General features: G+C 49.0%; 1 protein-coding gene across 1 annotated transcript in view; it reads right to left on the reverse strand.

The window, feature by feature from the left end:
• Positions 1 to 13,227, reverse strand: part of CKAP2L (cytoskeleton associated protein 2 like) — a 36,168-nt gene that overhangs the window by 21,971 nt on the left and 970 nt on the right. The window contains exon 2 of the mRNA XM_084615407.1: positions 4,167 to 4,233. Within this exon, the coding sequence (XP_084471533.1) occupies positions 4,167 to 4,233 (67 nt within the window). The remainder of the gene's footprint in view (positions 1 to 4,166; positions 4,234 to 13,227) is intronic.

Below are 13,227 nucleotides of genomic sequence, written 5' to 3' on the forward strand. Positions count from 1 at the left end.
CTCTCTGTTAAAGAACAGCCATCTTGCTAAAGATTTTGAAAGGGTGACCACTGAGCACCAGCTGCTTGATGATGTGTTAAGTGCAGTACCTGGAGAGGTCTGGAGTTTGTAACAGCATCACAGTGTGAGAAGGAGCCCAGGTTGGTAAGCCAGAGGGCTCAATGGTACCCCAGTTCCAGGTTGCACCCCGGGGAACCTGTCACAGTATCAGAGTGTATTTGGTGTTTAAACTTCATGAGAATGAATGGGACGTTTCTTGCATTGTTTTCACTTATCTGTATCCTGTTATAATGTGGTAGCAAACATTTACATTGTGTATATCCCTGTAACAAAATAACCCATCAAAGGACAAGGACACCTTGTGAAATGCAAATGAAGAACTTTAACAGAAAAGTACTAATTTCAAAGCAAGTGATCATTGTGTGAGATGACCGAGGTCAAAGACCCAAAATGCATTCCTTGGTCATCAAAGGAAAAGCCCACGTGGGTATTAACACTGTCAGCTTGTGTTCTGTGAGAAGCAGCTATAAGTATGGATTCAAGGAAAGATCTTTCATCTCTGGATTGTTTGGACTCTTACAGGGAAGTGCACCAGACACAAAGCAGAAATCCCCCGAGACAATCGGAGTATCCTGAAAAGACTTTTGGGAAACTGGCAGTTTATTGTATCACTGCCACCATTTGGAATGACAAACTGTGACTTATCTGTCAACATATTTTACCTGCTTTATCCTCTCAATAATTCTTATTTCCCTTTCTTAGCTAATAAAACTTAGTTTACTACAGAATTGACTACCAGCGCTGTCTTGAGTGTAAGATATAGAGCACCAGTTGATTTAGGGTAAGTGACTAGTCTCTTGGGACTAGAAGCAACCTAAATGTGATGTGATTTTTGGTGTAACCAACCATTTTATCACAAAGTCCAATTTTGTCTGGGTGGCAAGATACACTGGAGAGTCTAAAGGCCTGGTCTACACTTGCAAGTTTTTGCACTAAAAAAGTCAGCTTTTTGCACTGAAACAAAGTGGCATCCACACTGACAAGTCATTTTTTGCACCCAAACTCCTCAGTTGCAGTGCTGTAAAGAACCATCCCAATGATAGACATAAGGCCTTTTGCGCTGAGGCTTTAATACTGTAGTGCCAGTGTGAACGCCTTGGTTGCTTTTATCACTGGAATTGGCCTCCGGAAGTGTCCCACAATGCCTGCAGTGACCACTCTGCTCATTGTTTTGAACTCAGCAGCCCTGCGGGCATATGCATCCCTCCCCTTTCAAAGCTCCTTTCTGATGTTCTGACAGCCTGGGCTGCTGTGCTGCTCTGGGACATAGAGCAAATCATTATTGAGGAATGCTCCTGCTATCTCCCACAACAGGAACAGAGGCAGGCAGGGGTGCATATGTATGTGTGACAGTGAGAGAGACTGTGCTATGCAGAGCTGGGGGGGGGGGGGCAGCTGAGGTTGGGGTCTCCCCCTCCCCATGTCTCAGGACTGATTACTTCCAGCGCCTGTCTGAATTTATGAGACAGCATGCCAACACTCTCCTGCAACACACGATGTCTGTCTTCTCCCCCTACACACACTTGCTGTCACACACTGTTCCCCCCCCCCCCAACGTCAGTTGAAAAGCAGCTGGCAATGGAATTGAGAAACCTATATCATGTGAGGCTGTACCTGCCCTGTGAGGCATTGCAAATCCTTCCCAAAGCACCCTGCAGCCAGTTGCATAGTGGAATAGCTACCACAGCTGCTCCAGCAACACAAGGAGCTAGTGTGGACATGCAACAGAGCTTTTAATTGAAGTGCTTTAAAAATGGTATAACTTTTCGCATAAAAACTTACCAATGTAGACATACTGTAAGGCAGGGGTGGGGAACCTCCAGCCCCCTACTTAATTTCATCTGGCCTGCGGCAATTTCATCTGGCACTGGCTGGAAGCCCTGAGCCTCGGTGCCCCCTCCATGGGGCTGGAACTGCAAGCACTGGCTTGCCCCACTGTGTGTGGAAGCTAGGATGCCAGGGCTGTCGGTTAGCTATCTCTGCAGCCCTTTCTAGGCACAGGGGTGATCAGGGAAGCTCCAAGTCCATGTGCGCCTATTCCTGCCTGCACCATACAGAGCCACCTGGCCACATCAGGAGTGGCACAGGGCTAGGGCAGGGAGAGGAGCCCGTTACGCTGCCACCTGAGGTAAGCGGCACCTGGCCAGAGCCCAGACCCTTCACCCCCTCCTGCACCCCAACCCCCGGCCCCAGCCCTCAGCCCCCCCTGCACTCCAACCCACTCCCAGAGAACGTACACCCACCCCAAACCCCCTGCCCAAGGTCAAAACTCCCTCCCCCACCCTAACTCACTCGCAGAGCCTGCACGTCCACTCTGAACTCCCTGCCCCAGCCCTGAGCCCCCTCCTGCACCCCAACCCCTTGCCCCAGCCCTGAGCCCCCTCCCACACCCCAACCCCCTCCCAGAGCCTGCACCCCAACCCCCTACCCTAGCCCGCTTCCTGAACCCCTCATTTCTGGCCCCACCCCGGAGCCTAGTGGAAGCCCTGACAGCCCCTCCCCCCCCGACAGAGCTGTGTGGGCCCCATGACTGATTTTTCTGTCGGTCAGTGGCCCCCAATAGAAAAAAGGTTCCCCACCCCTGCCCTAAGGGGACTGTCTGTGACTCCATAATAAGACTCGTATAGTGATCCAGGAGTTCACATTTATTACTGGCTTGGTGAAATCTAATTATAGAACACACCACCAGCTTGGGGTGTCGTCCCTAAGAGAGGGACTCAGGGTCAGGAGCCGCTCCAGACAGCATGACAAACTGTAGTGCAATATTAATAAAGATTACCAACTCAACAGGAATTTCTAGAGAGATTAATTTTTGCTCAGATACCACTTGGATGGTGGGATACAAGGGCCTAGATAGAGAATATATATCTGATCATAACTGCGCACTGACTAAGTGACTGAAAGATTATGGATTTTCTCCCCTCCCTACTAAGCTGTATTTCTGATCTTTAGGAACCGCCAAGCCATGCAGTCCTCGAGGCCCTCCACTACCACAGGCAACATATGGATTCAATTTTGGCCATTATTTGAAAGGCAGGGACCAGTTTTCTAACCCTGGCTCCCAGCCCTTATTCCTCATCACCCCACAAACATGTATGAATTTTTTTAATTTTTATTTATTTATTTATTTTACAAAGAGGACTCACTTTTGCCATAGTACTAGTACCTGTCAACTGAACATTATGCCAGAATTAAAGAGTCAAGATGAGAAAGTCTCTAATGCCTCTCCTCTACCACCTCACACTATCTGAGCTATTTGCTTCCTCTCCTTGGTAGCATGACTTTAAAAATATTAGCACCAAATCTCCCCATATCACCTTCAAATTCCCCTGCTCTATTCTCTCCAGGTCACTGTTATTAGGTTCTGCTGCCCTATATTTTTACTACCTCTCTAATGTTGGCATCAGCCACAAAATGCAGTCATTGTGCAATTTACAAACCTCAATTAAAGACAGACAAAGCATTTACACAGAATATAGTTGAAAGTCAACTAGAAATCTAGTCTTTTTTTTTTTAAAGGTGAATTAAGAACAATTTCAGGTTCTACACCTGCTCCTTCCCACACGACTCCATCTGCCAATTGTGGCTTTACAACCTCATTTTTAAAAAGTTTTTCTGTGAGAGACCCCCACAGAAACAAGGGAAACTGATCAAGGCCGCTGTCCTCCAACAGGATTTCCTTAAGCATAAGAGTCTGTCCTCAGAAATCCTACTCCAGGATTGAGCCCTAACTCACAACGAATAAGATTTTTTTGTCAAATACACAGGGTGATTAATTTTTCAGTTACAGTAATCTTAGGTCTAACTATAGTCAACATATTCAGACCAGTGTAATTTGAGTCAACTATATCCCTTTAATTGGACAAAAAGACTCAAAAAATACATGAAGAGGCTATAACTAAGAAGAGATGATTCTGTTTTGTGACAGCAACTCTGTGGGGCCCACAACTTGAGAACCGGGGTACTAAAATATGTTCCTCTTTGTAATTATAGGGGGCAGCTAAGCACAGGGAAACAGGAATTCTCAGCTAATCATTAACTGAGAATTCTGAAGTTAAATATTAGCAAGCAAGACAGGATTCAATTAAAAATTTGTTCAAACTCACTTTGTATTTGGACATTTCAGCTTTCCTTTAGCTGCTAAATACTCCTGAAGCTTGTTCTGCCGCTCTTCTGCAACGAGATCATAGTAAAGTATAATATACATTTTAAAAAAAATCATAGGACTTAATATTTCTAACATATTAATTAGAGTGGCTGATTTGTTTTAATTCACATTTAAATTATTTTACCCGAAAACATCTCTTGGGCTCCCTTCTCTGCTGACTGCACTAGGCGACACTATTCCTAGAAATATGTCACTGAAATGGATGTACCATAAAACTAGTTTATATTTGTGGTGTTAATATTCAAGCTAACATCTGAAAGTAAGACTTGAGTTCTATAAGGCATAACAAAACAAGGTCTCATCTTTCAGATGAAAGTTTGTTTTGTTTGGGGTGATTTTGGGAGTACAGGGCAGGATGGTGCTGTGCTGAATTGTTCAAAGGTTAAACTAAAAAGGAGAACTGAGGCTATGTCTACACTACGGACCTTACAAAGGCAAAGGTCTCCTGTGTAGCAGCTCTATGACAGTGGGAGAGCGCTCTCCTGCCGGCATAATTAAACCACCTCCAATGAGTAGCAGTAGCTATGCCAGCAGGAGACACTCTCCCTCCAACATAACGCTGTCCACCCTGACGCTTTTGTTGGTGAAACTTATGTCAGTCAGCGGGGTGGTTTTTTCACACCCCTGACCGACAGAATTTTGCCAACAAAAGTGCTAGTGTAGACAAAGCGTAACATGATGTTTACTGCCATCACATAGTTCACTCTGTTTGTCTGTTATACCCCTTGCCCCACCTGGTGTCTGTCCTATCTATTTAGACTGTAAGCTTTTGGGGGCAGAAATCATCTACTACTGTTTGTACAGCGCCTAGCACAATGGGGTTGGCCCCTAGGCACTAGCATAACAAACATGTTAACTAAAATGAGTTAACAGATGCTTTCCCCCACCCCCAAAGTGAGTGTGACATTCCTCTCTGGTATTATCTGGACCAGTGATCTGCTAGGTTACTCCAGTCCTTGACTCTGGGAGCCAGCCTTACCCTGCTCTGCTGTGAGAACCCCCATTCCTAGGCTGTTCTTGCACAGCCTCTGGCATGTAAGCTGCTCCTTGGATTGTGCAACCGAATGACACTAGCCAATATCTCCGGTCCCAGACACAACCCTAGGAAACCTCTGTCTTGCAGTGTCCAGGTATGCCCGCTGGACACTGCAAGCTTATATAAGTTCGTCAGTTTAACAAAGATATTGATATGTTATCAGGCTTGTTAGCCCAAAGGGAGTCTGACACGCTTCAAACCAAACGCACTGCTTCTGGTTGAACAAACAAATTTATTAACTACGAAAGATAGGTTTTAAGTGATTATAAGTCAAAGCATAACAAGTCGGATTTGGCCAAATGAAATAAAAGCAGAACGCGTTCTAAGCTGATTTTAACACTTCCAGCACCCTTACAATCTTAGGGCATGGCTACACTTGCAGATGTAGAGCGCTTTGAGTTAAACCAGCCCTAGGAGACCCCAGCAGGGAAGCGCTGCAGTCTGTCCACACGGACAGCAACAAGCGCACTGGCGTGGCCACATTTGCGGCACTTGCAGCAGCATTGGGAGCGGTGCATTATGGGCAGCTATCCCACAGAGCACCTCTTCCCATTCTGGTACTGTGGCTTGTGGGAAGGGGGTGGGGCATTCTGAGTCCTGTCCCAATGCCCCGTGATGCATCGCTTCGCATCCCAGCAATCCCTGTGATTCCATCCACATTTGGCACCATCTTTCAACGTTTTTTGTACTGCGCGCGCTGTCTTCCCTTTCGGTCTGCGGGAATGGATGCCGAACTGCTGAGGAATATGCTGATGGGTCTCGCCAGCATGTCACGAATTGCAGTCGAGTTACTCCTTAAGCTACAAACTGACAGTGAGGAGTCTGACGATGTCGACTAGCATAACGCATACAACATGAAATTGCTTGTGACATTCACGGACATGCTCACCACAGTGGAACGCTGCTTTTGGGCTTGGGAAACAAGCACCGAGTGGTGGGATCACATCGTCATGCAAGTCTGGGATGATGAGCAGTGGCTGCAGAACTTTCAGATGAGAAAAGCCACTTTCATGGGACTGTGTGCTGAGCTCACCCCCACCCTGCGGCGCAAGGACACAAGATTGAGAGCTGCCCTGCCAGTGGAGAAGTGGGTGGCTATTGAAATCTGGCAACTCCAGACAGCTACTGATCGGTCACTAACCAGTTTGGATTGGGAAAGTCAACTGTTGGAATCGTGTTGATGCAAGTTTGCAGGGCCATTATTTGCATCCTGCTCAGAAAAACCGTGACTCTGGGTAACGTGCATGACATTGCGGCCGGCTTTGCACAAATGGGTTTCCCTAACTGCTGAGGGGTGATAGATGGGACGTACATTCCAATTCTGGCACCAGCCCACATGGCCGCCAAGTATATAAATGGGAAGGGATATTTTTCTATGGTTCTTCAGGTGCTTGTGGATCACTGTGGGCATTGACATTAACGCAGGCTGTCCTGGAAAGTTGCATGGCGCACCCATCTTTCGGAACACTGGCCTGTTCAGGAAGCTGAAAGCCAGGACTTTCTTCCCAGACCGGACGATCACCGTAGGGGAAGTCGAAATGCCCATTGTGATCCTTGGAGACCCCACTTACTCTTTAATGCCGTGGCTCATGAAACCCTACACAGAGAGCCTTGACAGCAGCAAGGAGCGGTTCAACAACAGGCTGAGTCGGTGCAGAATGGCTGTGACGTGTGCTTTTGGCCATTTAAATGGCCATCGGTGCTGTCTGTATGGGAAGCTGGACCTGGCCGATGACATCATCCCCATGGTTATATCCACATGCTGCACCGTCCATAACATTTGTGAAGGGAAGGGTGAAAGATTCACTCGGGCATGGACCTCGGAGGTTCAACACCTGGAGGCTGAATTTGAACAGCCAGAGACCAGGGCTATTAGAGGGGCCCAGCGCAGGGCTGCAAGGATTAGGGATGCGGTGAGGGAGCAATTTGAGGCTGAAAGCCACAAGTAATGTTTGTTGCCCTGCACGGGAGTGAAGTGCAGCAGTTCCAATGTTAGTAGGAATCTGTGTTTGCTATGTATGATGCACTGACTTGCAGTGCCCATTGCTTTCCTGGGCTATGGTATCTTTTACTTAATGCAGTAATAAAGAATGTTTTCAAAGCCAAAAAATTCATTTATTGAAAAGAAACACAACTGCTTGGGAAACAGAAACGGAATGACACATCTGTGCTGTGTGGCACGAGGGAAGGGAGTGGGGTGGGGAACACGACAATCATGGATTTGTGTATGTCCTGTTATCATACTCAGCCTTTGTGTCTGGAGTGCCATGCAATGAGTGCTGCACTTCAGGCTGGCTAAAATGCATGGTGATGGGGGTTGAGTGCAGTGGGTAAGGGTCGTAGTTTGCAGGGCTGGGTGGTGAAGCTACAGGTGCTGGAGGCAGCTGGGGGCGATAAGAACCTGGATGTTGGGAAAAGTGGGTTGGCAGTGACATGGGGGGCACAAGGGCAAGTTTTGGGAGAAGGGCTGCAGGGGGCACAGGCATGGAAGTTCTCCACCTGCAGTGCTATGAGTGCCTGTATCAAGTCTGCTTGGCGCTCCATGATGCTTAGCAGCCGCTCCGTGCTTTGGTGCCGGCAATCTGCATTCTGCTGGTGGACCCTCCTTTCACTCTCCTGCCACTCCTGCACTTTTTGATTTTCATTAAGGACTGCTGCATGACTTCATGCAGCATGTCCTCTTTGCTTCTTCACGGACACTTTCTGACTTTTTGGAGTCATAGAATATCAGGGTTGGAAGGGACCCCAGAAGGTCAAAGGTCAAGAGTCTTTTGGTCCTTGATAACAAGGACGGCTGGGATCTCAAGGTTGCATCTGTAAAGCCAAAATGCAACACTTAACGTAGGCAGCATTGTTCACACCAGACAGAGCAATGATTCGGACGTACTTAAAGTACAGTGTACACAATAGCAGAAATTGCCCGTCCCAAAGCGAGCGCACACAACCCACAGGAGTCCCAAAATGATGAGTAAGCACAGGGGCAAGGGGGACTGATTGTTTTACAGCCGTACTGTCCTCTGGGGTTCTGTGCCTTGGGGAGAGCCAACAGCTGCAGGAGGACCTTATACTGAACACTATCCCCAAATTTTCCACAGGATGAGTTCATCCTGGAAGATATCTCGCTGCTGAGGGTGACCTGGGAAGCAAGGGAGGGTCTTCTACTACAATGCGGCTTCTGCTCTGGCCCATATACAGCTTGCCTGTGTGCAGCAATAGTCCCCCCAGCCCACCACGGCACAGTGGTGCGGACATGTTAGCCTTACTGGGACAAGGAGCACAGTAGCTCTGCCAAGGAACCTGCGCAAGCGGATTCCCCAGCTTCTGCATGAGACCTTTGAAGAGATCACTGAGGCCAATTACCACAATGTGAGAGAGCACATCAATGCCCTATTCCGCATCTAGGCATGCATGCGGCCCTACCCTCCTAGCCCCAAGAGCCCACACCAAACAACTTCCTTCCCAAAATAAAAGCCGCTTACCGGGAACGTCCTCTGCTGTTTGATCTTCCCCAAGCACCGTCCGCTGCGACGGGCTACCTTCCTCCTGGCTTGAAAACAGCTCCTGGCTGCATGCATCTAGGGATGCCAGGCTGTCCCCCTCTTTCTCAGCACGCTCGCTCCCGCTTTCCTCTTCCTGCCTTGTTGAACTGGGCTCTGAAGTGTACCTGGTGGTCTTCAGAGTGGAGGTGGGGTCACCCCCAAGTATTGCGTCCATCTCTTTGTAGAAATGGCAGGTCACGGAGGCAGCACCAGAGTGGCGGTTTGCCTCCTGCGCTTTGTGGTAGGCATTCCGCAGCTCCTTCACTTTAACCCTGCACTGCAGTGTGTCCTGCTCATGGCTCCTTTCCATCATGTCCCTTGATATCTGCCGGAAGGTACTGTAATTCCTACAGCTGGAGCGCAGCTGGGACCTGACAGCTTCCTCCCCTCAAACACTGAGGAGGTCCAGCACCTCGCCATTGCTCCATAGTGGGGATCGCCTAGCAGGTGGAGGCATGGTTACCTGGAAAGATTCACCAAGAGCACTCCACGCCTGGCTAAGCAAACAGGAAGGGGATTTTCAAAATTCCCAGAGAATTTAAAGGGCGGGTCTGACAGTTGGTCACCTGAGGGCAGGGCAGTAGAGTTCAAAGTGATGACCAGAGTGGCTAGAACAGGCATTGTGGGACACTACTGGAGGCCGATCCGAGCGCATTAATAGACCAGGGCATCCACACTGGCGCCGCGATGCTCCAGCTGGGGCCCAGCAAGTGTTCTGCTTCTCAGAGGTGGATTATCAGGAGTGCTCCAGCCGTGGAGTCCAGGCGCTCTACGTGCCTTGCCAGTGTGAACACGTCAGGGGTTAGGGTACCCTGGGCTGCTTTAATACACTCTAACTTGCAAGTGTAGCCAAGCCCTTAGATCAAGGACGGGCAAACTTTCTGGCCTGAGGGACACATCGGGTTTCCAAAATTGTATGGCGGGCCAGTTAGGGGTGGCTGTGTCTCCCAAACAGCCAGGCGTTGCCCAGCCCCCACCTCCTATCCGAACCCCCAGCTTCTCACCCCCCAACAGCTCCCTGGGACTCCTGCCTCATCCAACCCCCCCTGCTCCATGTCCCCCCCACCCCTGACTGCCCCCTGCCACCCCATCCAACTCCCCGCTCCTTCCTGACTGCCCTTCTGGGACCCCTGCCCCATCCAACCCCCCTGTTCCCCACCCTCTGACTGCCCCGACCCCTATCCACACCGCCGCCCTTGACCACCCCCTGCCCTCTATCCAAACCCCCCCCCCCCCCGTTCCCTTACTGTGCTGCCTGGAGCACCGGCTCAAGCCACGGCTATGCAACTGCACTTCCCGGCAACCCAGAGCACAAGGCTGAGGGGGAGGGAGAACAGTGGGGGAGGGCCCGGGGGCTAGCCTCCAGGGCCAGGAGCTCAGGGGGCCGGGAAGGAGGGTCCCGCGGGGCAGATGTGGCCCACGGGCCATAGTTTGCCCACCTCTGCCTTAGATGCTTCTCACCACAGGCTGGCTGGTTGCCCTTCAGCCAGGCTCTCCCCTTTGATCAGTGCTTTAGTCACTTTGTGTGGTATCTGTAGATGTAGGTGGAAGAGAGAGGAAGCATGGCAAACATCTCTCCCTTTTATCATGTTCTTTCTTCCCTCTTGGCTTTGCCCCCACCCTTCAGAGTCATGTGAGCATTACCTCATCACAGTCACAAACTGACCAAAAGAAGGGGGTGTGTGACTCACTTGAGAGTCCAACAGATCCTTTGTTGCTGCAAAGGACGCTGGCCTCGGGCTCCTGTGAGGCTGGACTGAATTTGTCCCATACATGCCCTGATGAGGTGTGAACTGCCTCTTTGCTCTTAGAGAGTTTTTGCCTGGGCTTATTTTAAACCATGAAGACACATATTCAGCCTCCTAACTATATACATAGTCCAGGAGAGCTGGCTGTATTTCAAGGAATCCCTGTTGAGGTTACAGGAACAAACCATCCCGATGAGTCGAAAGAATAGTAAATATGGCAGGCGACCAGCTTGGCTTAATGGTGAAATCCTAGCGGATCTTAAACATAAAAAAGAAGCTTACAAGAAGTGGAAGGTTGGACATATGACCAGGGAAGAGTATAAAAAATATTGCTCGGGCATGTAGGAATGATATCAGGAGGGCCAAATCGCACCTGGAGCTGCAGCTAGCCAGAGATGTCAAGAGTAACAAGAAGGGTTTCTTCAGGTATGTTGGCAACAAGAAGAAAGCCAAGGAAAGTGTGGGCCCCTTACTGAATGAGGGAGGCAACCTAGTGACAGAGGATGTGGAAAAAGCTAATGTACTCAATGCTTTTTTTGCCTCTGTCTTCACTAACAAGGTCAGCTCCCAGACTGCTGCGCTGGGCATCACAAAATGGGGAAGAGATGGCCAGCCCTCTGTGGAGATAGAGGTGGTTAGGGACTATTTAGAAAAGCTGGACGTGCACAAGTCCATGGGGCCGGACGAGTTGCATCCGAGAGTGCTGAAGGAATTGGCGGCTGTGATTGCAGAGCCATTGGCCATTATCTTTGAAAACTCGTGGCGAACCGGGGAAGTCCCGGATGACTGGAAAAAGGCTAATGTAGTGCCCATCTTTAAAAAAGGGAAGAAGGAGGATCCTGGGAACTACAGGCCAGTCAGCCTCACCTCAGTCCCTGGAAAAATCATGGAGCAGGTCCTCAAAGAATCAATCCTGATGCACTTGCATGAGAGGAAAGTGATCAGGAACAGCCAGCATGGATTCACCAAGGGAAGGTCATGCCTGACTAATCTAATCACCTTCTATGATGAGATTACTGGTTCTGTGGATGAAGGGAAAGCAGTGGATGTATTGTTTCTTGACTTTAGCAAAGCTTTTGACACGGTCTCCCACAGTATTCTTGTCAGCAAGTTAAGGAAGTATGGGCTGGATGAATGCACTATAAGGTGGGTAGAGGGCTGGCTAGATTGTCGGGCTCAACGGGTAGTGATCAATGGCTCCATGTCTAGTTGGCAGCCGGTATCAAGTGGAGTGCCCCAAGGGTCGGTCCTGGGGCCGGTTTTGTTCAATATCTTCATAAATGATCTGGAGGATGGTGTGGATTGCACTCTCAGCAAATTTGCGGATGATACTAAACTGGGAGGAGTGGTAGATACGCTGGAGGGGAGGGATAGGATACAGAAGGACCTAGACAAATTGGAGGATTGGGCCAAAAGAAATCTGATGAGGTTCAATAAGGATAAGTGCAGGGTCCTGCACTTAGGACGGAAGAACCCAATGCACCGCTACAGACTAGGGACCGAATGGCTCGGCAGCAGTTCTGCGGAATAGGACCTAGGGGTGACAGTGGACGAGAAGCTGGATATGAGTCAGCAGTGTGCCCTTGTTGCCAAGAAGGCCAATGGCATTTTGCGATGTATAAGTAGGGGCATAGCGAGCAGATCGAGGGACGTGATCGTTCCCCTCTATTCGACATTGTGAGGCCTCATCTGGAGTACTGTGTCCAGTTTTGGGCCCCACACTACAAGAAGGATGTGGATAAATTGGAGAGAGTCCAGCGAAGGGCAACAAAAATGATTAGGGGTCTAGAACACATGTCTTATGAGGAGAGGCTCAGGGAGCTGGGATTGTTTAGCCTGCAGAAGAGAAGAATGAGGGGGGATTTGATAGCTGCTTTCAACTACCTGAAAGGGGGTTCCAAAGAGGATGGCTCTAGACTGTTCTCAATGGTAGCAGATGACAGAACGAGGAGTAATGGTCTCAAGTTGCAGTGGGGGAGGTTTAGATTGGATATTAGGAAAAACTTTTTCACTAAGAGGGTGGTGAAACACTGGAATGCGTTACCTAGGGAGGTGGTAGAATCTCCTTCCTTAGAGGTTTTTAAGGTCAGGCTTGACAAAGCCCTGGCTGGGATGATTTAACTGGGAATTGGTCCTGCTTCGAGCAGGGGGTTGGACTAGATGACCTTCTGGGGTCCCTTCCAACCCTGATATTCTATGATTCTATGATTCTGGAGAGAATGCCCTAGTGCAGCAGTTTGGGTGCCTGACTGTGAATATAGGGGAAGGTATTAGTCCAGTATGGCACACACAAATGCGTTTATTGACCAAAAAACGTAAAAGAAAAGAAGAAAAAACAACAGTTCAGTGTTCAGGCGTTTGGCATAACGGGAATTCAAGGTGGAAAGAGAATGAGGCATTAGACTAGAGCAGTGGTTCATTAGACTAGTACCCGGTGTACCCATGGGGATACATTGAGGTCTTCTAGGGAGTACATCAACTCATCTAGATATTAGCCTAGTTTTACAACAGGCTACATAAAAAACACTAGCAAAGTCAGTACAAATTATGGATGTAAGTAGCATGTAAAAACAGTAACCATGTAACCGATTAAAATTCTATTGGTTACACAGAATCATAGAAGGTCAGGGTTGGAAGGGACCTCAGGAGGTCATCTAGTCCAACCCCCTGCTTGAA

The sequence above is a fragment of the Lepidochelys olivacea genome (assembly GCF_965140295.1).
Source record: "Lepidochelys olivacea isolate rLepOli2 genome assembly, chromosome: 26".
Classification (NCBI taxonomy): domain Eukaryota; kingdom Metazoa; phylum Chordata; order Testudines; family Cheloniidae; genus Lepidochelys; species Lepidochelys olivacea.